The sequence below is a fragment of the Amblyraja radiata genome, chromosome 21 (assembly GCF_010909765.2).
Source record: "Amblyraja radiata isolate CabotCenter1 chromosome 21, sAmbRad1.1.pri, whole genome shotgun sequence".
NCBI classification, from domain to species: domain Eukaryota; kingdom Metazoa; phylum Chordata; class Chondrichthyes; order Rajiformes; family Rajidae; genus Amblyraja; species Amblyraja radiata.
The window spans coordinates 42,696,561-42,721,793 of NC_045976.1; the positions used below are offsets into that span (position 1 = coordinate 42,696,561).

The 25,233-nt window shown below is 42.4% G+C and overlaps 1 protein-coding gene across 1 annotated transcript in view; it reads right to left on the reverse strand.

Annotated features, from left to right (window-relative positions):
* Positions 1-25,233, reverse strand: part of sephs1 (selenophosphate synthetase 1) — a 43,489-nt gene that overhangs the window by 5,992 nt on the left and 12,264 nt on the right. The window contains exons 2-6 of the mRNA XM_033040201.1: positions 15,744-15,847; positions 7,185-7,292; positions 4,922-5,076; positions 1,152-1,242; positions 62-161 (exon numbers count right to left, since the gene is read on the reverse strand). Of these exons, the coding sequence (XP_032896092.1) occupies positions 62-161; positions 1,152-1,242; positions 4,922-5,076; positions 7,185-7,292; positions 15,744-15,847 (558 nt within the window). The remainder of the gene's footprint in view (positions 1-61; positions 162-1,151; positions 1,243-4,921; positions 5,077-7,184; positions 7,293-15,743; positions 15,848-25,233) is intronic.

A 25,233-nucleotide genomic window follows, 5' to 3' on the forward strand; every position in this document is an offset into this window, starting at 1 on the left:
GAGAACATTTCTGAATATATTTTTAGGGCTATAAACACCAGAGCAACAACGCCGTGTATACCAGTTCTGTTCAGTCGTGCCATGTTCATCATGGCTTCTTGGTAAGCCAATTCCACATCCTCTTGAGTTACAACAAGCTTAATCTTATTCCATTTCTCTGGCTGTTGGTAAAATAGGAAGCATTCATCAGAAATAAATTGAACACTAATTCACGCACGTTATGATTACTATTGCAAGTGCTCACTTTTCACACCGGCTTTGGTCACCAGAATTGTGCTTAATGCAAGGCTTTCAGTTGGACACCAAGCCTACATTTGTAGGTAGACAGAAATGCTGCAGAAACTCAGCGGGTGAGGCAGCATCAATGGAGCGAAGGAATAGGTGACGTTTCGAAGAAGGGTCGACCTGAAACGTCACCTGTTCCCTCGCTCCATAGATGCTGCCTCACCTGCTGAGTTACTCCAGCATTTTGTGTCGACCTTCAATTTACCAGCATCTGCAGTTCTTTCTTAAACAAATAGTCAGTTGTTCCAAGCCACAGGTAAAACTAATGAGACTGAAACAAAACGAAGAACCTTGCTTTAAAATATATTTTTTAATTGAAATAAAAATATATTCTTTAACTTGAAGGTTTCCAATTGAGCTCGGACACTTAGCAGTGATTAATCTGTACCCACCGAGATCACTAATCAGCTCGACACAACGGGAGTTCATTAAAATGCAGCTTGCAACAAAGTTAATGGTCACAATTTAGATTAGATTAGTTTAAAGATGCAACATGGCAAAAGTGGTTTTCACAATGATTGTAATGTATTTCACATTTCTCTACCACAAGAGCACCATACCATTTGCTACCATTCCTGCATCCAGCCCACAACACCCACAAGAATTGCAGTACGTTAATTAATCTTGCGTTTAAGACAGATGGTAGTCAATGTAACCTTCTGTACTTTATAGAAGATAGACAACATGCTGGAGTAACTCAGCAGGTCAGGCTGCAAGGGAACAGGTAATGTTTCGGGTCGAGACCCTTCTTCAGACTGAGTGTCAGTGAAGAGTGTTTGAAAGGAGAACAGCGGATGGGTGTAAAACAACTGTATAATCTATCATATAACAGGAGTATAATTGATTATTGATGCCCAATTACTCACAATATCGAGCCACTGGTGCACAGCCACGGCTACTTGAGTCCCAAGTGGTTTTGTCAATACCAATACATCGCCCGGTACTGCATTGTCTGGCCTGTAAAACATTCAAACACCATTTAACGCATCCGCAGTGATTAACTCACTGCTCCATTTGTCAGAACCCAAGGCATAATAGTATCAAACCTGCCTGCACACCAATTGAAACATTCAATGCACTCTCGACTGAGACTTCCAGTTTAGTTTATTGTCACGAGTACCGAGGTACAATGAAAAGCTTTTGTTGCGTGCCAACCAGGAAAGACAATACGTGATTACAATAGAGCTATCCACAGTGTACAGACTGATAAAGGGAATAATGTTTAGGGTACAGGGTACTGATTGTGGATGATCAGCCATGATCACAGAGAATGGTGGTGCTGGCTCGAAGGGCCGAATGGCCTACTCCAGCACCTATTGTCAATCGCCACTTTTTTCTCATTACTTCCAGCTACCCATTCCTTTACCAGCTGACGTTTGATTTGCACGCAAACACCAATATTAAGCTATTTTAGCACTGTAAACAGGTATACTATTACTCACAGGAGACATCCACTCAGACATACTTCCAGCATCAACTCTCCCAGACAATTTTCTTAACCCCTGGACTGAACTATATTTATCGACTGTTTCTTTCCCTTTGCTCCCCATTATACTCGAGCTTGACTGTATTCATGTATAGTGTAAATATAGACAAAATGCTGGAGCAACTCAGCAGGACAGGCAGCATCTCTGGATAGAAGAAATGGGTGATGTTTCAGGTCGAGACCCTTCTAAATCACAACAAAATTGTAATCCCAAAACTGCTATTGTGATGGAGGACAATTATCTGTGCACATACCAAACTAAGTTGGTTCTATTTGTGAAAAATTTAACATTTCATACATATTTGAAGCCCTGTTAAAATGAGAGTCAATGAAACAGGTTAAAATTCTAATCAGCAGAGGGCGATATAGTTATTTGATAGCTCCAAGCTATTCTATTGAGAATGACAGGGTGCAAGTCCTTGCCTGTAATGCCTTACATGGCAAGGCTGTACATTTGTCCCATGCTGGAGATGGGCCAAATACTTGCTAAAAGAGAAAGAAATATACAAAAAGTGCCATTGTTATTTCTAAACATTTCTTTCACGACTTGCTTAACTTTTCAAAATGAAAAGCCCTCTGTGCCTCTTAATCATAAAGTTAAAAAAACACCAAAGGACAACCTTTCTGCACTTGATGCTTTCCTGAAGTTTATGATATGTGAAGGTGCAATAAGTTCAAACTAGACGACAACAAAATATACAAAATTGTGTAGGGTTTACATGTTAAAGTATGAAGATTAATATTGCACAGGCTAATAAAGTACCCCATTCACTAACCTAAACATTCACTCATCTAAAGAAGGGTCTCGACCCAAAACATTACCCATTTCTTTTCTCCAGAGATGCTGCTTGACCCGCTGAGTTACTCCAACATTGTGTCTATCTTCGGTGCAAACCAGCATCTACAGTTCCTCACTAAACATTCTCTCACTGGGTTCATCATAGCCGCAGTGCATCTTAATCTATAAAATGCACTTTAACAATTGTCAACAACACACGTCAAGCTTTTACCTCTCCCACCTTGAAAAGAGCAGAAGATGAACGGGAATGCAACCACTTCTAAATCACCTTCCGGACTTGATAATAAATCACGCTGGGTCATAAAGCTGGAAGCCCTTATCTAATAGCATCTTGGAAATGACTTCAACACAGGCATTGCAGTAGTTCAGAAAGACAGCTTAGCGCATTCACATGGACAATTAGTGCAGCGTTGCCCTCTAGCAAGCCCATGTACCCGGTACATACAAAGCAATTAGTTGCTACACACAAAATGCTGGAGTAACTCAGCGGGACAGGCAGCATCTCTGGAGAGAAGGAATGGGCGACGTTTCGAGCCGAGACCCTTCTTCAGACGGATGTCATGGGAGGGGGCGGGACAAAGGCTCTGTCCTTGTTACGAATGGGGGGGGGGGGGGAGAGTAAGAGCGGAGCTGCGGGATTTCGTGGAGACCCTATTGAGAGCCTCACCTATAATGGAAGAGGGGAACCCCAGTCTCCTAAAGAATGAGGACATTTCCGATGCCCTGTTGTGGAACACCTCATCCTGGGCGCAGGTGCAGAGGAACTGGGAGTAGGGGATAGGGTCTTTACAGGAAGTAGGGTGGGAAGAAGTGTAGTCAATGTTGCTACGTGAGTCAGTAGGATTGTCGTAGAAAACTCCCATAGCTATCTTGACTACACTTCTTCCCACCATGCTTGCGTGTCCAATCCCTTAATAATCTTATATGTTTTAATAAGATTCCCTCTCATCCTTCTAAATTCTAGTGTATACAAGCCCAGTCGCTCTATTCTTTCAACATATGACAGTCCTGCCGTCCCGGGAATTAACCTTGTGAACCTACGCTGCACTCCCTCAACAGCAAGAATGTCCTTCCTAAAATTTGGAGACCAAAACTGCACACAATACTCCAGGTGTGGTCTCATCAGGGCCCTGGACAACTGCAGAAGGACCTCTTTGCTCCTATTACTCAACTCCACTTGCTAGGAAAGCCAACATGCCATTAGCTTTCTTCACTAGCTGCTGTACCTGCATGCTTACTTTCAGCACATAATATTGAAGTAGAGTCAGTGGACTTGTGCAATGTTTAATTTCTCAACGTCATTTATTGTGAACTCAGCACAATGCAATTCCTATCGCCGGACACTTCAAATTCTTAGGAGTCAATATCACCAACAACGTCTCTTGGACCACCCATATTGAAGCAACGACCAAGAAAGCACACCAACACCTCTACCTCCTTAGAAGACTTAGGAAGTTTGTCACGTCTCCTACACTACTACAGATGCACTGTAAAAAACATTTTATCAGGATACATCACAGCTCGGTTTTGGAACAGCTCCATCCAAGACTACAAAATAAATTGCAGCAAATTATGGATACAGCCCAGACCATTCACACAAACCAACCTCCCTTCTATTGGCTTCATTTATTCCTCACACTGTCTCGGCAAGGCCAGCAACATAATCAAGGACGAGTTGCACCCAGGCCACTCCCTCTTCTCCCCTCTCCAATCACTACTATCCACCTCATTCGGGACCCCTCGGACTATCCTTGATCGGACTTTGCTGCCTTTACGTTAAAGTAGATGAGCGAAGGCAGCTTACATCAGTCTTCCATTGATCCAAAAATGATCAGTTCTGTATTGGGGTTCAATTTTATTTTAAATAATTTTGTGAAGATTCCAAAAATGTCATTCCAAAATTTATGAAGTTTTATGCAAGAGACAAAAGAGTGTACTATAGTAGCATTTTGAGATAAACATTTATCACAGATGGGGGAAACATTTGGAAACATTTTATTCAGTTTAATTTTCGAGTAATTTTTTTTGTGTTTTTTTTGTAAGCGTTTGAACATACGACCACACGCATGTGATGTCAGGGGAGATGTGACGGTAGAGAAAATGACAATTGATTTAAACCTCCTCTACTGGTTTATTTTTCATGAATTACAATACTTTCAGTAACTACATTTCAGGATTCACAATATACATTGCTTATTTCATTTTAACACAGATTACAAACATATCTTTGCAGCTAACTCCTTTGGTGACTACAAGTGTACCTATCACAGAATTGCTTTCCTTATTCACTCTAAAATTCAATGTAATAATCATGTTACAAAATTGAAATGAACACAGGACAACACACTTACATGATGAATTCATTCGGCTGGCAGACTGTAGTGGCTACACCACCTAAAATGATCCAAGGGTTTAATACTGTTTGTCCTCCAGTAACCGATGTACCCGCTTCATCTGCCGCATCTTTAAAACCCTGTATTATTAGTGGCATTACTTTGTCCCGTTCCTGCATATAAAAGACAGAGTACATAAACGATTTTTAAAGGATAGTTCCAGCTGCTAAAATGTACAAATTATTACACACAGGTTCAGCTGCACAACGATACGCTGCATACCAAGAATGTGAGCAATTCTGGCATGCAATATGTAACGGCATCCCTAGGGTCCTCCATGTTAATATGCGTGCCTCTTAGTGTTGGACTGAAGTCAACTGCATATCACAGTGGATCAGCTGTTTAACTATAAACTCTGCAAAGTATTAGTGAGCCAGTTGACGAACCTAGCAGCTTTTATAATTCTCTGTTGTCTACCTTATTAATTAACAGATTTAAATTCATTCCATTTCACATCTTGAGTGGCATGGTGGCGCAGCAGTAGAGTTGCTGCCTTATAGCAACAGAGACCCGGGTTCGATCCCGACGCTGTCTGTACGAAGTTTGCACGTTCTTCCCATGACAGCATGGGTTTCCCCCCGGGTGCTCTGGTTTTCTCCTATACTCCAAAGACGTGCAGATTTGTAGGTTAATTTTGCTTTGATAAAAATCCATTGTGTGTAGGATGGTGCTAGTGTACGGGGATCGCTGGTCGGTGCAGACCCGGTGAGCCAACGGGTGTTTCTGTGCCGTGTCTCCAAACTAAATAAAATCTTGTTATTGTGGAGTTCAACCTCATCCAGTACGAAAGCATTGGATTACTTCACGAGTACATCATGTCAATTGGCAGATACTTTTTCTTTAGAAAGTTGAATGTTGAAATTTCTTGAATAAATTCTCCAGAACACATTTAAGATAGTCTCGCATGTTCCTGTCTTTTTTAGCATGCAGCCAACCCTTTGTGGCAATTACATTTAAGCGAGACTTTGAGAGTACCTAGCACAAATTTCTTTCCTTATTCACTTTATAATTTAACGTAATATTTTTGTTCCAAAAAATAATCAAACTAAGGTCAAGGCACATACATGTCACCACTTCACGAAATGGAACATGACTGCAGCCAGATCAGAAGTAGACTAACTTTTCACTGTTCTGTGGAACTTGCACTATAAGTAATCTCAAACATTGATTCTGCCAATCCTATTATTTGAAACAAGTTATATTTAGGACTCATTGTTGTATTCTGTCTGAATTTGATAGTTCTCAAGGGCCATGTTTGATTGCCTGCCCCCCCCCCCCCCCCCCCCCCACCACCCATCCGGTGGCTGATTGACCTTTAAATCTTCCCCTCAGAACTCCCTCATCTCACCTTAAACCATGCTCTTGCGATTGACACCCCCACCATGGGGGAAAAGATTCTGACCATCTATCTTGTAATTTTGTATCCCCCTATATAAACTTCTCAGCCAGCCTTTCTAATCACTCCCCATAATTGAAACTCTCCAGTCCACGCAACAACCTGGTGAACGTTTTCTGCATCACCTCTGATACAATCACACTTCCTAAAGCATGGCAACCAGAACTCCACATGGTCTAAACAGTGGTCAATAAAATTGCCACACCACATCGCAACTTTCGCCAGATATGATCCCTGACCTACTGAGTTACTCCGGCACTTTGGTATAAACCAGCATCTGCAGTTTCTTTTTTCCACATCCAAATTCTTATATTCTATGCCCTGGCCTATGAAGGCAAACATGCTACCTATCTAATGTTGCCCTTCAGGAAATTATGGACAATCCTCAAGGTCCTTCTAATTAAATATTATTTAGCACCTTGCCATTTGCTGTACATTTCCATTTCACTTACCAAAATGCATCACCTTGCACAAATTGGGATGAAATTCTACTTGCCAAAACACCACTTAACTTTTCATCTATATCCTTATTTGATTCTCATCCCATTTAGGAAATAGTCTACGCCTTTATTCATACTTCAAACATGCACGACTCCACATTTTGCTACACTATATTCTATCTGCCACTTCTCTGCCCACTCTCCCAACCTGTCCAGGTCCTTCTGCATAGTCCCTGCTTTCTCTACACTACCTGACCCACCACCTATTTTCGTATCATCCGCAAACTTTGCCACAAAGCCTTCAATCCCCTCGTCCAAACTGTTAATGTACAACGTGAAGAGTATTTGGCCCCAGCACCAACCCTTGCAGAACGTCGTGACTTACCTTATCTGTCATTTTATTGCTGACTCCAAGCAGCATCAACATATTGTCACACTCTGTGACACCCATGGCATAAAGATCACTTAGAACATTGGCACAAGCAATACGACCCTGTAAAACAGAGAGATGAAGAAGAAAGAAAAAAGGATCAGATCATGGGTAATTTGAAATTAAATGAATCTTCCAAAAAGAAAACATTGAAATTGGATTTCTTAAGAGTCAAAATATCTCAAAACTATGAAGCATATCAAAATCTGAAGAATGTGCCCTTTAACCAAAATTAACATGAACACATGCCTAGAGTTGGTTAATGATCACCCATGTTCAAATTCTAATTCAATGTTAAGGCCTCAAGACTTTAGATGATCAGATTTGTCACTGATTATTCATATGTGGCAAGGCAATTTTAATGGACCTCTTGGTTTCATTTCAAAACAGTAACTGCAGATGCGAACAATCAACAATAACTGACATTTACTGTCCTTATTAGTTAAGTTTACCGATGGCTTGGAAACAGATCCTTTGGCCCACAAAGTCCACGCCTACTACCTATTCACACTAGTTCTGTATCCCACTCTCCCATCCACTTCCTACACACTAGAGACAATTTATAGAGTCCAATTAACCAACAAACTTGCAAGTCTTTTGGACATGGGAGGAAACCCACGCACCCCAGGTCAGGAGGCCGGAGTAGGCCATTCGGCCTTTCATAGACATAGAAACATAGAAAATAGGTGCAGGAGTAGGCCATTCGGCCCTTCGAGCCTGCACCGCCATTCAATATGATCATGGCTGATCATCCAACTCAGTATCCTGTACCTGCCTTCTCTCCATACCCCCTGATCCCTTTAGCCACAAGGGCCACATCTAACTTCCTCTTAAATATAGCCAATGAATTGGCCTCAACTACCTCCTGCGGCAGAGAATTCCAGAGATTCACCACTCTCTGTGTGAAAAAAGTTTTCCTCATCTCGGTCCTAAAAGATTTCCCCCTTTTCCTTAAACTGTGACCCCTTGTCCTGAACTTCCCCAACATCGGGAACAATCTTCCTGCATCTAGCCTGTCCAACCCCTTAAGAATTTTGTAAGTTTCTATAAGATCCCCCCTCAATCTTCTAAATTCTAGCGAGTACAAACCGAGTCTATCCAGTCTTTCTTCATATGAAAGTCCTGACATCCCGGGAATCAGTCTGGTGAACCTTCTCTGTACTCCCTCTATGTCAAGAATGTCTTTCCTCAAATTAGGAGACCAAAACTGTACGCAATACTCCAGGTGTGGTCTCACCAAGACCCTGTACAACTGCAGTAGAACCTCCCTGCTCCTATACTCAAATCCTTTTGCTATGAATGCTAACATACCATTCGCCTTCTTCACTGCCTGCTGCACCTGCATGCCTACTTTTAATGACTGGTGTACCATGCCACCCAGGTCTCGTTGCATCGCCCCCTTTCCTAATCGGCCACCATTCAGATAATAATCTACTTTCCTGTTTTTGCCACCAAAGTGGATAACCTCACATTTATCCACATTATACTGCATCTGCCATGCATTTGCACACTCACCCAGCCTATCCAAGTCACCTTGCAGCCTCCTCACAGCTAACACTGCCTCCCAGCTTCGTGTCATCCGCAAACTTGGAGATGTTGCATTCAATTCCCTCGTCCAAATCATTAATATATATCGTAAATAGCTGGGGTCCCAGAACTGAGCCTTGCGTACCCCACTAGTCACTGCCTGCCATTGTGAAAAGGACCCGTTTACTCCTACTCTTTGCTTCCTGTCTGCCAGCCAGTTCTCTATCCACATCAATACTGAACCCGCAATACCGTGTGCTTTAAGTTTGTATACTAATCTCTTATGTGGGACCTTGTCGAAAGCCTTCTGAAAGTCCAGATATAACACATCCACTGGTTCTCCCTTATCCACTCCACTAGTTACATCCTCGAAAAATTCTATAAGATTCGTCAGACATGATTTACCCTTCATAAATCCATGCTGACTTTGTCCAATGATTTCACCACTTTCCAAATGTGCTGCTATCCCATCTTTAATATCTGATTCTAGCAGTTTCCCCACTACCGATGTTAGACTAACTGGTCTGTAATTCCCCGTTTTCTCTCTCCCTCCCTTTTTAAAAAGTGGGGTTACATTAGCTACCCTCCAATCCTCAGGAACTACTCCAGAATCTAAAGAGTTTTGAAAAATTATCACTAATGCATTCACTATTTCTGGGGCTACTTCCTTAAGTACTCTGGGATGCAGCCTATCTGGCCCTGGGGATTTATCGGCCTTTAATCCATTCAATTTACCTAACACCACTTCCCGGCTAACCTGGATTTCACTCAGTTCCTCCATCTCATTTGAACCCCGGTCCCCTGCTATTTCCGGCAGATTATTTATGTCTTCCTTAGTGAAGACAGAACCAAAGTAGTTATTCAATTGGTATGCCATGTCCTTGTTCCCCATGATCAATTCACCCGTTTCTGACTGCAAGGGACCTACATTTGTTTTTACTAATCTTTTTCTCTTCACATATCTATAAAAGCTTTTGCAGTCAGTTTTTATGTTCCCTGCCAGTTTTCTTTCATAATCTATTTTCCCATTCCTAATTAAGCCCTTTGTCCTCCTCTGCTGGTCTCTGAATTTCTCCCAGTCCTCTGGTAGGCTGCTTTTTCTGGCTAATTTGTACGCTTCATCTTTTGTTTTGATACTATCCCTGATTTCCCTTGTTATCCACGGATGCACTACCTACCCTGATTTATTTTTTTGCCAAACTGGGATGAACAATTGTTGTAGTTCATCCATGCAGTCTTTAAATGCCTTCCATTGCATATCCACCGTCAACCCATTAAGAATCAATCGCCAGTCTATCTTGGCCAATTCACGTCTCATACCCTCAAAGTTACCTTTCTTTAAGTTCAGGACCCTTGTTTCTGAATTAACGATGTCACTCTCCATCCTAATGAAGAACTCAACCATATTATGGTCACTCTTGCTCAAGGGGCCACGCACAACAAGACTGCTAACTAACCCTTCCTCATTACTCAATACCCAGTCTAGAATAGCCTGCTCTCTCGTTGGTTCCTCTACATGTTGGTTTAGAAAACTATCCCGCATACATTCCAAGAAATCCTCTTCCTCAGCACCCTTGCCAATTTGATTCACCCAATCTATATGTAGATTGAAGTCACCCATTATAACTGTTTTACCTTTGTTGCACGCATTTCTAATTTCCTGTTTGATGCCATCCCCAACTCCACTACTACTGTTAGGTGGCCTGTACACAACTCCCACTAGCGTTTTCTGCCCCTTAGTGTTTCGCAGCTCTACCCATATCGATTCCACATCCTCAAAGCTAATGTCCTTCCTTTCTATTGCGTTAATCTGCTCTCTAACAGCAACGCTACCCCACCTCCTTTCCCTTTCTGTCTATCCCTCCTGAATATTGAATATCCCTGGATGTTCAGCTCCCAGCCTTGGTCACCCTGGAGCCATGTTTCCGTGATCCCAACTATATCATAGTCATTAATAGCTATCTGCACATTCAACTCATCCACCTTATTACGAATGCTCCTTGCATTGAGACACAAAGCCTTCAGGCTTGTTTTTACAACACTCTTACCCCTTATACTATTATGCTGAAAAGTGGCCCTTTTTGATTTTTGCCCTGGATTTGCCGGCCTGCCACTTTTACTTTTCACCTTGCTACCTATTGCTTCTACCCTCATTTTACACCCCTCTGTCTCTACGCTCACACATTTAAGAAACCCTTTCCCTTTAACTCCATCCTCCACTATCCCATTCGACACCCCACCCCCCTTATTCAGTTTAAAACCACCCGTGTAGCAGTGGCAAACCTGCCTGCCAGAATGCTGGTCCCACACCTGTTAAGATGCAATCCGTCCCTTTTGTACAGTTCCCCCTTACACCAAAACAGATCCCAGTGATCTAAGAATCTAAATCCCTGCCCCGTGCACCAGTTCCTCAGCCACACGTTCAGGTCCCGTATCTCCCTGTTCCTGCTCTCGCCAGCACGAGGAACTGGAAGCAAACCGGAGATAACAACCCTGGAGGTCCTGCTTTTCAGCATTTTTCCGAGCTCTCTAAAGTCACGCTGCAGAATATTCATCCCCTTCTTTCCGACATCGTTTGTGCCGACATGCACTACCACTTCCGGATGTCCACCTTCGCCCTTGAGGATTTTCTGCACTCTGTCCGTGACATCCTGGATCCTGGCACCAGGAAGGCAGCACCTTTCGAGCCAGCACCGCCATTCAATGTGACCATGGCTGATCATCCCCTATCCTGCCTTCTCCCCATATTCTCTAACTCCGTTACCTTATGTTCCCTATCTAGATTTTTCTTGAAAGTATCCAGAGAACCGGCCTCCACGCCCTCTGAGGCAGAGAATTCTACATACTCACAACTCTGTCAGGGTTGAAATAGGAACAAAGATTACAAAAAGTGGTGGACACGGCCAGGTCCATCAGGGATACTGACTTCCCCTACCATCCAAGAGATTTATAAGAGTCCTTTCTCAAAAAGCAGCCAGCAAAGACTCGCACACAAAAAGCAGCCAGCAAAGGCTCACACTGCCAACCCTGCACATACTCTCATTTCACTCCTGCCATCAAAAAGGTGGTTATAAGAGTTTGAAAACTAACGTCCAGATTCAGGAATAGCTTCCTCCCAATGCCCATCAGGCTACTGAACACTACGAACTCCAACTAAACTCTGAACTGCCTTGGTTGCACTAGGGACTTTTCTTTGCTCTACATTGTCTTTTTTTAATGTATTGAACTTTCAAAACGTATATTGTATTATCTATTTAGCACAAACCTGCTGTAGTGCTCTAAGAGAGAATTTCATTCTTCCATTTCTGTACGTATGACAACAGAACGCTCTTTACTCTGGAACCTGGGTCTCTAGCGATACAAGGCAGCTGTGCCACTGCTGCCCTAGATACATCAAAATGTTGATGACAAACCGCTGGGAAAGAATGCTCACTGTGGAAATGCCCCAAAGCCACAGCAGATTTTACTTTCACCATAATTTAGTTATTGTTGTTCTGGGCTGTGCAACTTTTTTGGACTGAAGGAACAGAAAGGACAAGTGTGGAAATACAAGTCAGCAATCAAAGAGAAACAAAATCTGCAAGCCTTCAGGGGATATTTCTGAACAGCAATCTGTGACACAGCCGTGCCGAAGGATGAGTGTAGAAGTCAACACCTGCCACAACCACAACAGCATCGCAATGGGCAACGGTAGAGTTGCTGCTTCACAGTGCCAGAGACCCGGGTTCAATCCTGACTAATGGGGCTGTCCATAGAAACATAGAAAATAGGTGCAGTAGGCCATTTGGCCCTTCACCGCCATTCAATATGATCATGGCTGATCATCCAACTCAGTATCCGATACCTGCCTTCTCTCCATACCCCCTGATCCCTTTAGCCACAAGGGCCACATCTAACTCCATCTTAAATATAGCCAATGAACTGGCCTCAACTACCTTCGGTGGCAGAGAATTCCACAGATTCACCACTCTCGGTGTAAAAAATGATTTTCTCATCTCAGTAATAAAAGATTTCCCTCTTATCCTTAAACTGTGACCCCCCTTGTTCTGGACTTCCCCAACATCGGGAATAATCTTCCTGCATCTAGCCTGTCCAACCCCTTAAGAATTTTGTAAGTTTCTATAAGATCCCCCCTCAATCTTCTAAATTCTAGCGAGTACAAGCCGAGTCTATCCAGTCTTTCTTCATATGAAAGTCCTGCCATCCCAGGAATCAGTCTGGTGAACCTTCTCTGTACTCCCTCTATGGCAAGAATGTCTTTCCTCAGATTAGGAGACCAAAACTGTACGCAATACTCCAGGTGTGGTCTCACCAAGACTCCGTACAACTGCAAGACCCTGTACAACTGCATGACCCTGTACCCGCTGTAGAGAGTTTGTACCTTCTCCATGTATAGCGTGGAGTTTCTCCGGGTGTTTCAACTTCCTTCCACACTCAAAAGACATACAGGTTTGTAGGTTAATTGACCTGCAAATTGTCCCTAGTGTGTAGGATAGTGCTAGTCTATGGGGTGATCGCAGGCCGGTGAGGACTCAGTGATCCAAAGGGCTTGTTTCCAGGCTGTATCTAAAGTCTAAAAGACATAATGGGCTATTCAGTCAATTGGGCAGTACGATGGTGCAGCGGTAGAGTTGCTGCCTCACAGCACCAGAGACCCGGGATCGATCTACGGGTGCTGTCTGTGCGGAGTTTGTACGTTCTCCCTGTGACTGAGTGGGTGTTCTCACGGTGCCCCGGTTTCCTTCCACATTCCAAAGACGTACAGGTTTGTAGGTTAATTGACTTCTGTAAATTGCAAATTGTTCCTAGTGTGTAGGATAGGGCTAGTATACAGGGTGATCTTTGGGCGACGAGGACTCTGTGGGTTGAGGGGCTTGTTTCCGCGCTGTATCTCTAAAGTCTAAAAGACACAGCAGGCTATTCAGTCCATGCCAGCTCCAAGCAGAGCCAATCCTTGTCTTATTTCCTGTAACCTTCCAACCAACTCCCTTCTAATCCCAACTTCCACCTGTGAATCTATTGGCATTCATAGTCAGACAGTGCAATAAACTTCTCCTGTGCCTGAACCATCATTGATTTCACCCACATAACCAGTGCAAAACACCTCCAGCGCACCACTCCCCAACATTTCAATACTGAAAGACATAGCATGTCTTTGGGATGTAGACACAAGGAGCTGCAGATGCTAGTATCCTGCGTAGATCAGTGCTGGAGTAACTCAGCATCTCTGGAGGACACGCAGATAGGTGATTTTTTTCTAGTTGGGATCCTTCTTCAGACTCGGGGAAATTATACCATCATGGGCAGAATGTGCTAAATGTTACACACAACGGCCAAGGTTAGATTGGAACTCAAGTCTGTGAAGCTGAGATTAACAGCACTGTGCCACACCGCCACACCCTTCATAATCTCAGAGCTGCCAGTTTCTTAGGGAAACCATGAGCCATAACATCAATGCTACAGATTCATTCTGGACTGTGTAGCTGAGTATTAATGAAGCGACTAATGGTCTTTATATTGGGAGAAACTCAAAGCCGGCCTAGAGACCACTAGACTCCACCTGCAGTGGATTATCATCATTGATTAACCCACATAACCAGTATCTCTCGCCTGCCAGTCAATCCACAGCACATCAACCCCCACATAGGCAGCCTGTTTGGCATCATTACAAACACATTTGTGTCCAGTTTCCTGGCACTCCTAAATAATTGATCCAATGCCTTCTGTATAGCAGCCTGTCAGTTTAATATTACTGCGAGTTGGATTCTCAGGCAAATGCTGATACAAATAATTATTTCTCTACAGAAGATAACACAGAGCACGCAACTGTCCCTCAAGCAACATTTCTTTTCTATTTCCAGCTTGCAGCTTTGTTAAAGAACCTGCATTAATACTCTGGGGATATATCATAATAAAAGGAGGGAAAGTAGAAGCATTCCGTCACCATGAATCAATTTTCTTAAATAAGTTGCTTCAAGCATTGAAGTGACAGTTGCTTTATTTATGTAAACAGTTGAGTGCTAATATCATAAATTCTCCAGCAAGTTACAGGAGCAGCTGGTAGAGCCACTGTCTCACAGCGAGAGAGCTCCTGAACTCAGGTGCTGTCTGCTTGGTTTGCTCATTCTCTGTGACCGGTGGGTTTTCTCCAATCTTGCCATGGCAAATGGGGAACAGAGACAACCCCTGATTATAGAGGGTTGTGTTTTTAGAAATTTACGCAATGCAAACCCCCTTTCCCCAATTGAAGCTCAAAGTATAGCTGGATATGTGTTACTGTGGGATGCTCTTAACCACAGAGCATTGACCCACCGCTATTACTTAAACAGCTCAGGCCACCATTAGACTTGGGGTGGGGGGGCAGCACTTCACACAGATGTCTGATCAGGCCCTTGGACTGGAGAGGGTGAGGCAAAGCAAAGACTTGGCTCGGACAGCCAACTCAATCAACATAAATCCTATTGCTTCACAATACTGAACAACTAAAAATTGACAACATTTGTTGTTTCCTTTGCATTTTTGGTTTATTTATTTTTCCACAACTTCCAGAAGAACAGATTTTATATTGCATATTTTTGGAGGTGATTTGTGAATTTTATACAGGCTGAAGCACATGACATTCAATTAATAGCATTTGAAATTTAGAGTTTGATGAAAGTGTTTCTATCATGTACTTAGAAACATAGAAAATAGGTACAGGAGGAGGCCATTCGGCCCTTCGAGCCAGCACCGCCATTCATTGCGATCATGGCTGATCGTCCCCAATCAATAACCCATGCCTGCCTTCTCCCCATATCCCTCGATTCCACTATCCGCCTAGAGCTCTATCTAACTCTCTCTTAAATCCATCCAGTGATTTGGCCTCCACTGCCCTCTGTGGCAGGGAATTCCACAAAAACTTATAACAGTAAATGTTTGCATTTTGTCTGATTAAGTTATACGATCCCATTGCTGAAGCTTTACAAATGCATTAGAAAATATGCTCACCATCATATAAGGATCATCAACAATAGGATAAAAATAATCAGTCGTCTGAACCAGAGATAGTCCACCGTGTCTTAAGGGAATAACGCACGTATCCATCCCAATACCTGAAAATATTAACAAAAGCATATTTAGAAGAACAAACATCTCTAATAGGTCAGAGCAAACAAGAAAATGATTTAATCATTTATCACACTAAACCTTAATGATTTTATTGAGGAAAAATAGAATATTAGCGAGTTAGAAGATACCATCAGGTGGCAAAAGAATCGACCACTTTAACCAACAAGGTAGTGATATTGTACTTTATAAAGCAATGAAATGGGACTAGAGTATTGCATGTTTTTGAGGGCTCCACAACTTTCCGAAGGAGGGCAAGACCACCTTGGAACGAGGACGTGGACTGTCTAAGAGGATAGTTTAGTTATGGGGAGAGATCAGAAATGGTTGTTCACCTCACTTGTAAAGTTATAGGGAGAGCAAATAATGGGTTGGCATTGGGGATGTTACTGGAATTAAGACCGTAAGACATTAAAGCTGTGTTCACCCGTTGCAGGTTCAGGCAGTCAAGAGCAGAGCAGTTGCCATACAAGTTTGAGATGGTTGAGATAAAAACGAGAGGTGAAAGGTTTAAACTGGGATAAACCCAATTTTACTCGCCTGTCAAACGATTTAGCAAAGGTTGACTGATATCAACAACTTGAAAGAACAAAAGACACGCAAGGAAGAGATGATTGTGATTTAGCTGCGAAAAATGTCCCTGCTAAAGACAACTTCCAAATCTGGCTAATTCTAGGTGATCAATAATGTGGCGAAAATAATTAAATTCATATAAATGAACTTATGCTTATGGCGGGGCAAACAAAGTGTAGGAATACACAAGAAACAGAAAGCCCAATCGTGTGTAGAAGAACAGGGGGGCCTTGAAGTGTCAATGGTAACAGGACAGATAGTTATCAGTGATCAAAGGCACATCCCTGTATTTGTTGAAGGGTGCGTGGTGGAAGACTAATTAGGTTACAGCTAAAGCAGTGTGTAGGAAGGAACTGCAGATGCTGGTTTAAAGATAGACACAAAATGCTTTAATAACTCAGCGGGACAGGCAGCATCTCTGGAGAGAAGGAATGGGTGATGTTTTGGGTCGGGTTTGAAGAAGGGTCTCGATCCGAAACGTCACCCATTCCTTCTCTCCAGAGATGCTGCCTGCGCCGCTGAGTTACTCCTGCTTTTTGTGTCTATCTTCAGTTTAAACCAGCATCTGCAGTTCTTTCTTACACATTAAATTACGAGGGCCTTGGCAGGGTGGACAGGCAAGATTCCCATTTCTTTTAGCAGAGGGACAGAGATGTAAAATAACTAGTGATTAACAAAGGCTTAGTCATAACTGCAATGGTAGTGCTTTTGAAAATTACGATATTTGATTAGTACCTTTGCACAGCATACAAACTGGAACTCTACATTCTTAAACTTTTAAAGAGATCTGGCATGCTTCTGAATGCTTTCTTTAGACGCACCAGAAAAAGTATCCTGGCTGGTTGTATCATGGCCTGGAACTGCACTTCCAAAAGTACAGTTCAGTTTAGTTTATTGTCACGTGTACTGAGGTACAATGAAAAACTTTTGTTGTGGACAGGAACAAGTGACTGCAGAGTGGTGGACTCAGCAACACAGGCACAGCCCTCCCCACCATTGCAACCGTCTACAAGGTGCTTGCTCTAATTGCTACCATTCGGCAGGAAGTACAAGGCCCTAAGTACCAGGCCATAAAGTTTAAGACCACCCACTCTCCTTCAATATCAGGTTCGTCAACCAACCCTCAGCAACGGACACCAAAGATGCCACTGTTGTGGGACGAATCACAGATGGTGATGAGTCAGAGTATAGAAGTGAGATCGACCGATTGTCCAAATGGTGCCAGCACAACAACCTGGCTGTCAACACCAGCAAAACCAAGGAATTGATTGTGGACTTTGGAAGGGGTAAGATAGGGACCCACAATCCCACATATCAACGGGACAATGATGGAAAGGGTCAAAAACTTCAAATTCCTGGGCATGCATATTTTTTCGAAGATCTTTCCGGATCCCAGCAAACTGATGCAATTATAAGAAGGCACATCAGGGCCTCTACTTCCTGAGAAGATTACGGAGAGTCAGTATGTCAAGGACGACTCTCTCGAACATCTACAGGTGCACAGTAGAGAGCATGCTGACTTTTATCTTCCATTAATGTATTATGTTTACATATTCAGTTGTGCTGCAGCAAGTAAGAATGTAATTGTCCTATCTGGGACACATGACAATAAAACTCTTGACTCTTAACCTCTTGCACTGCCATTTACTTGTTTTTAAATTGTGTTTTTGTACTTGTACGACAGATGGCACAATGGGCTAAGTGTTCGGCTGGCAACCGGAAGGTAGCTGGTTCGAATCCCGCTTGGAGTGCATACTGTCGTTGTGTCCTTGGGCAAGACACTTCACCCACCTTTGCCTGTGTGTGTCCTTGGGCAAGACACTTCACCCACCTTTGCCTGTGTGTGTGTGGATGTAATTATGTGAAGCACTTTGGGGTCAATGCAAGTTGACTAAAAATGTGCTATATAAATAAAGACATTATTATTATTATTATTTGTTGAAGAAAGAATTTCAAACACAGAGAATGGTTGCAATCTAGAGCGTACAGCCTGAATGGCAATAAAACAGAATTGTATTTGTATAACTGCTTTTCTGTTCTGCCGACGCCCATAGCACCTCACAACCAATGCAGATTTTGAGGTGTAGTCACAGATGAAACCCAGCACCTTATCTGTGCATGCTCCAACAAACAGCAATGTTTTGAGGCCAAATAACCAGTTACAGCAATGGCGATATGAAAAATAAATATTTGCCAGTAGCAGTTACTCTGAGACACAAGAAACTGCAAATGCCGGGATCTTGATTAAAATATAAAGTGCTGGGAATAACACAGCAGGTCAGGCAACATGGTTGGGAATGAAGGCCCCAACCCAAAATGCTGCCTGTCCATTCCCTCCACGGATGGGGCCTGACCCACCGAGTTAAGAAGACTCCTCAGATCTTATTTGTGAATTAGTTTTAGAGATAGTGTGGAAACAGGCCCTTTGGCCCAATTAGTCTGTGCTGCCCAGCGATCACCCGTTCTCTAGCAGTATCATACATACCGAGAACAATTTAAAATTTTACCAAAACCAATTAATCTACAAACTTGCATGTCTTTGGAGTGAGAGAGGAAACTGGAGATAAGCCCACGCAGTCACAGGGAGAACGTTCAAACTCCATACAGGCAGCACCCGCAGTCAAGATCGAACCCGGGTATCTGGTGCTGTATGGCATCAACACTACTGCCGCGCCACTGTGCTATTAGATTTTATGTACACCTGAGAGAACATAGGACCTCAGCTTAACATCTTATCTTTAAAAACATTCTCAGTGCAATGCATCCTACATGTTGAAGTTCAAATCATTTTTAGGGAGATAGATCTGAAAATCTTCCGATAGGAATGAGGTTGGCACCGTGTATGCCATATACAAGAACACTCCAGTTTATAAACACAGCAATTCAACATACATGGTATCCTCTTTCAAAGATTGTTCATACTAATTCACAGTAGCCATGTAATTAGATTTATACGGAGAATAGCATAGCGGCATTCTTGCATCTAAAGTCACACCTATTTTGTGCTGAAAGTCATGCATTTAGAAAGTGACTTTTCTGCATTCCTCCCTTCTCTCAGTTTAATGCAGAGCAGGAGGGACAAAGGGCATCAACACAGCACCTTTAGCCGGGCAACATGTCTTAAACCGCTTCACAGGAATGTTAGCAATCAAAACGAGCTATCATACATATCATATTAAAACGTTACAAGGACAGTGGGGGGAGGTAGTTCTGTAGCAGAGGTCTATGCATTGAAAGTCATGGGTGCTAATGTGGAATGATAAAGATTGAAGATTCAGAAGAGTCGTGCAGAAGTTTCAGCAAATTGTAGCACTGACAATAAACAGCTTGGCAAGATAGGATTGGAATGGAAACATGGTTGAGAATTTTTAAAACCAAGGTGCTGCCCAAAAGGCAGCCAACAAGTCAATGAGCAGCGAGGTCATGGGGAACAGGTCTTCTTACAAATTATGACAGAGCAGCAGAGCTTTGGATAAAGCTAAAAGTTTATCCTCAGTCTAGTATAACATTGGAGCAGTCACGTCCAGAAGGAGGGTCTAAAGAGGTGTCCCATCCTGAGACGCTATGTGCCCATTTCAGATAGTGCCCCGACCTGCTGAGTTCCTCTAGTACTTCATCTTTTTGTCTAGAAATAGTAATGGATTTCACTTGGGTAGCTTACAACCCAATGGTATGAACACGGAAATTTCCAATTCTAGATAACTACCAACAACCCCCCACCACCACCCCCCCCCCCCCCCCCGGAACGCACCCTCTTCTCTCCTCTCCCCCCCTCCATCTCAGGCCCTTTCCCAACCTTTAGCCGATCACCACCTCACCTACATTTGCCCATTACTTGCAAGACTGCCCTTCCTCTCTTCTAGTACTTAAATTAGCAGGATAAAGAATGGACTTTACTGGCACCGATTAAAGATTATGATGCCTTATAGTAACTAGCAGAAAACGCTAATAAAAGTTCATTGAACAGAAAAGTGGTTTCTCTCTCCACAGCTGGCAAGTATTCCAGCATTTCTGGTGGGTTTGGACTTTAAATTATAGTTCACCCAAGTACAAGGCAATTGAATAGTCATTATGGCAGTAAATTCAAAGACCAGAATTGCTCCGTTTTACAGAAATCAATTACTTCAAGACAGATGCAAGACACTCCATTTACATAAACTCGCGCAGTAATGCAATAGAATTCCATGCAAATAATGGCTGCTAATAAAACCAGAGAAAACAGAAAAAACAATATTTGAAGTCCAATTATGGCAGGGGAATAAATTCACTTTAAAATCCTGCAATTTTATTAAATTAAAATAGATTAAGCTTATTAAAATTAAGTGATTTATGGTTTGAATTATTTTATTGCCACTTTCCATTTGGCATTAATAATAAAAGCTGTTTCACTAAAACATACAAAGCTGCTAACCCCATCCCTTATTAAGCCAGGAGTAATAAGAATGTCTCTTCCAAATCAATTGTTTCCAAAACATTGAATCAGCTTCTATTTGTAGAATATCCTGAATTTTACAATTAGTAAAGCTAGTCAAAGTAAATGAATGACAATATTGACCTTTAATCACAGGTGCTGTAACAAAGCTATCGGTAAACACATGAACTATTGTGTAAAAGCATGTTTTTACCAAAATATAACATTTCAAACCAAACCACCACTAGGACCACAGGAACCAACAGAATCAAAAGCAAGGAAGATTTTTTTTAAAATGGTGATTAAACAAATTAAGAATGTTAAATTAACTCTAAAAAGTTAACTAACTTTCTTAATGTTACAAAAAGTTTATCCTTGGCACGGTGAATACTGTTCCCAAATTAAAAGGTTCAGTTTAGTTTAGAGATACAGTGCAGAAACATGCCAATTAACCTACAACTCTGTACGTCTTTGGAATGTGGGGGGAAACCCGAGCACCCAGGGAAAACTCATGCAGGTCACAGGGAGAATGTACAAACACTGTACAGACAGCACCCGTTGCATTGATTGGCAATGTAAAGCAGCAACTCTACCGACCGCTATGCCACCCTGGTCGCCAGGTTGTGAATATAAAAATAAACCAAAAGTCTTGAGCACTAAAATCTACATTGTCATTGCATTTATTTTATTCTTGGAGCGGCAATATTTTAAGAGGCAGAAGGTACACAAAAATGCTGGAGAAACTCAGCGGGTGCAGCAGCATCTATGGAGCGAAGGAAATAGGCGACGTTTCGGGCCAAAACCCTTCTTCAGACTTTTAAGAGGCAGATGTGGCTACTGGTCAAATAGTTATCTCTCGAAAAACATCACTAAAAACAGTTGATTAAAAAACTGCCAGAATCACTCAGCAGATCAGAAAGCCACTGGAGAGAGAATTGGAATAATCTGTTCAGGACAATGAAGCTTCATCCATTCTGTTCATATTGTGAAAGACAGTATGAAAGTCCAAGTTATCTTTTCAAAATGACTAAAATTCATTTAATAGATAAAAATGACATTTGATGCATTACATACACTGCAACACATTCCAAGTCTTAGAGGCATGTTATATCTGTTTAAATGTTCAATTTCAGGACAAAAGTGACAGTTTAGACTATTTATTAATTTATCTATGTTTGCATCACATTTTTAAGGTAAGTCAAGGAATTGTCATGGAAACCTTGTTGGCGCCAGAAATGCCAACTCTTGTGCACGGCCTCGGTGAGGTCTGCTGTATGATTTTGTATGCAAAGTAAAGAATTTCACTGTATCTAGGTACATGTCTGATAATGTGAGACAAGTATAGGAAAAGCTAAAGCCCAACACTAAAATAGCAAACATAATGGGGGAAGAAAGCCAAGGCAATAATCAACCAAAAGAGTACTCATAACATATTTTTGTAGACGCTGCTAATTGTTCTTTATTTAAAGATACTTTTGTGTTCATTTCTTTAGTTGCTTTTGTGTTTGCATTATCAAAGTAAAACCAGGGCACATATCTCAGCATCTACTCACCTTGTAGAACCAGATGTGCTCAGTCCAAACATACATCAATTGGCAGTAATTAATTGTGGGGATTAATTGTGTTTGAATCAAAAGTAAATAACCATTCTATGCCATCAATTCCTCTTAATTTGAAGTTCATAAATAGAACTCAAAAGTTATTAATGTAAACATTTCTACATGTACAAACAAATTGAAAGATTACATTTTAGTTATTATACTGAAAATAAAAAAGTCTCAAAGGTGTGATCTGAAGAGAGGATTTGTATAAATCTAAACTTGAAAGTTTATTATTTATAGTTTCTTTAATCCTGTATGCCTGCTCCGGCTATTTGAGTAGCTGTTACTGTAATTAGTGTTTGGCATTCAGCACGGGTTGAATTGGTTTTGAGAGAGGCTGGGTTAGGGAACTGGGAGTTTCCCAAGACCAGTCAGTAATCTGGGGTCACCGCTGCTCCTGCAAGCGGAATGAGATCAAATGCACCTCCAAACGTAGTTTCTGGAAGCAGCAAACTCACAGGGTGACTTGGTCAACGTTGAGCTGTAATCAGCCACAATCACAAGCTATTAATTTATGGCTGGATTGCAATTCTAGTTTAATAGTAAGCAGCACTGGAGATATCAAGCAGTTTTATTTGACGGAGCATGAATATAGGCTGCACGGCATGCAACTTGGCTCAAAATGAGATAGATAAAAGATCGGTGCCAACTCAGCAACAGTGACTATTCAATATGCTTTCATTTCTATGTATAAACCAAGCACCAAATAAAAAGCAATGTAGTTTTCCCATACAATTGGTCTTCAAAATTCATTCACAGTATGTTGGGCTCGGCTGTGCAGAACACAGATTTATTGTCCTACACCCCCTTAAACTCAGAGACGTAAAACAATTGCCAGGCAGCTAGCGGTCAGCATACATTGTTGTGGATATGGACAGAGGCCATACCGAGAGCAGCAGATTTCTCTCTCTGCATGACATTACAGAAGCAGCCTTTTTGTACGACATCCTAGTAGCTTCACAGTTCTCATCCCCGTCTAGCAGCTTCTCCATCTCCACCGCATCTGCTCTCCAGATGTGGCTTTCCACGCGAGGACATCTGATATGTCTTCTCGTCCGGAAACACTGCCCCTCCCCAGTTGTGCATGTAGCCCCATCTCTCCTACATTTCTCGCAGTTCCCTCCTCCCAGAAAGAACAGGTATACTGTTCCCCTGGTCTTTCCCGTTCACCAGACAAGCCTCCGCCTCCAACACATAATTTGCCGACATTTCAAAGCAATCCCACCAGCGGTCACATTGTCCTCACCCCACCCCTTTCTGCTCTTTACAGAGACCACCCCTTGATTTACTTAACCTTCCCCAGGAACATTCCACGCCTACTGCAGGAGGGACAACACTTGTCCATAGATGACCATCACCATTCAGGGGCCCAAATAGCCATTTCTGATGAGACAGAGATTCACCTGCACCTCCTCCAACCATGTTTATTACATTCAGTGATCTCCATGTGGCCTCCCCATTCAGACTTTAGACGTAGTGCGGAAACAGGCCCTTCGGCCCACCTAGTCTGCGCCAACCAGCAATCACCCCATACATTAGCACTAACCTACACACAAGGTACAATTTACAATTTTACCAAACAGATTTAAACTACAACCCCGTACGTATTTGGAGTGTGGTGGAAATCGGAGCACCCGGAGAAAACCCACATGGTTACAGAGAGAGCGTACAAACTCTGTACAGACAGCACCCATAATCAGGCTCTAACCCGGGTCTCTGGTGCTGTGTGGTAGCAATTCTACTGCTGTGCCACCCCTTAATTTCTTCCCCACCATCGCCCGCTCTGGTTCTACATTTCATTCTCCATTTTCCTTTATCAGATTCCACCATTTACACCCTTTTCTCAATATCACCTCCAGCCTTGATTATCAGCGCCAGCTGACTCAGCTGCCAACTAACCTCTCTTTACATAGAAACATAGACATAGAAAATAGGTACAGGAGTAGGCCATCCAGCCCTCTGAGCCAGCACCTCCATTCAATATGATCATGGCTGCTCATCCAAAATCAGTACCCCGTTCTGGCTTTTTCCCCATATTACTTGATTCCCTTAGACCTAAGAGCTAATTCTACCTCTCTCTTGAAACCATCCAGTGAATTGGCCGAGAATTCCACAGATTCACAACTCTATGGGTGAAAAAGTTTTTCCTCATCTCAGTCCTAAATGGCCTACCCCTTATTCTTAAACTGTGACCCCTGGTTCTGGACTCCAACATTGGGAATATTTTTCCTGCATCTACCCTGTCCAATCCTCTAAGAATGTTATATGTTTCTATAAGATTCCCTCTCGTCCTTCTAAATTCCAGTGAATACAAGCCCAGTCGACCCATTCTTTCATCATATGTCAGTCCCGCCATCCCAGGTTGCTGTGATATGTTTCAAACATCTCAAGATCACCTGGCCAGGCCCCGCCCAAGGTACTAGTCTCGTGACTTAATCAGCAAGCTACCATTCCCATAGAATGCAATTCCAGTCTATCTAGAAAGAGGCCATTACAAAAATGCCTCAAAATGATTATTTTTAGAGATGACGTTACAAATTGCTATAGTAACCCAGCGGGTCAGGCAGCATCTCAGGTGATCATGGATAGATGATGTTTCGGGCCAGGGCCCATCTTTCGGCTCTGCTTTATCTCTGACCAGTCCAAGCTCAATTGCAGGTTATTATTAAAGGACTTTTAAAGTCTCAAGATAAAAGTTACGTGTCTGAGAACATTACAGAGAACAATAAGGATCAATCATGTAGAATTGACGTCAGGGGGCGGCCAGTAAACATTAATAAACCTAAAA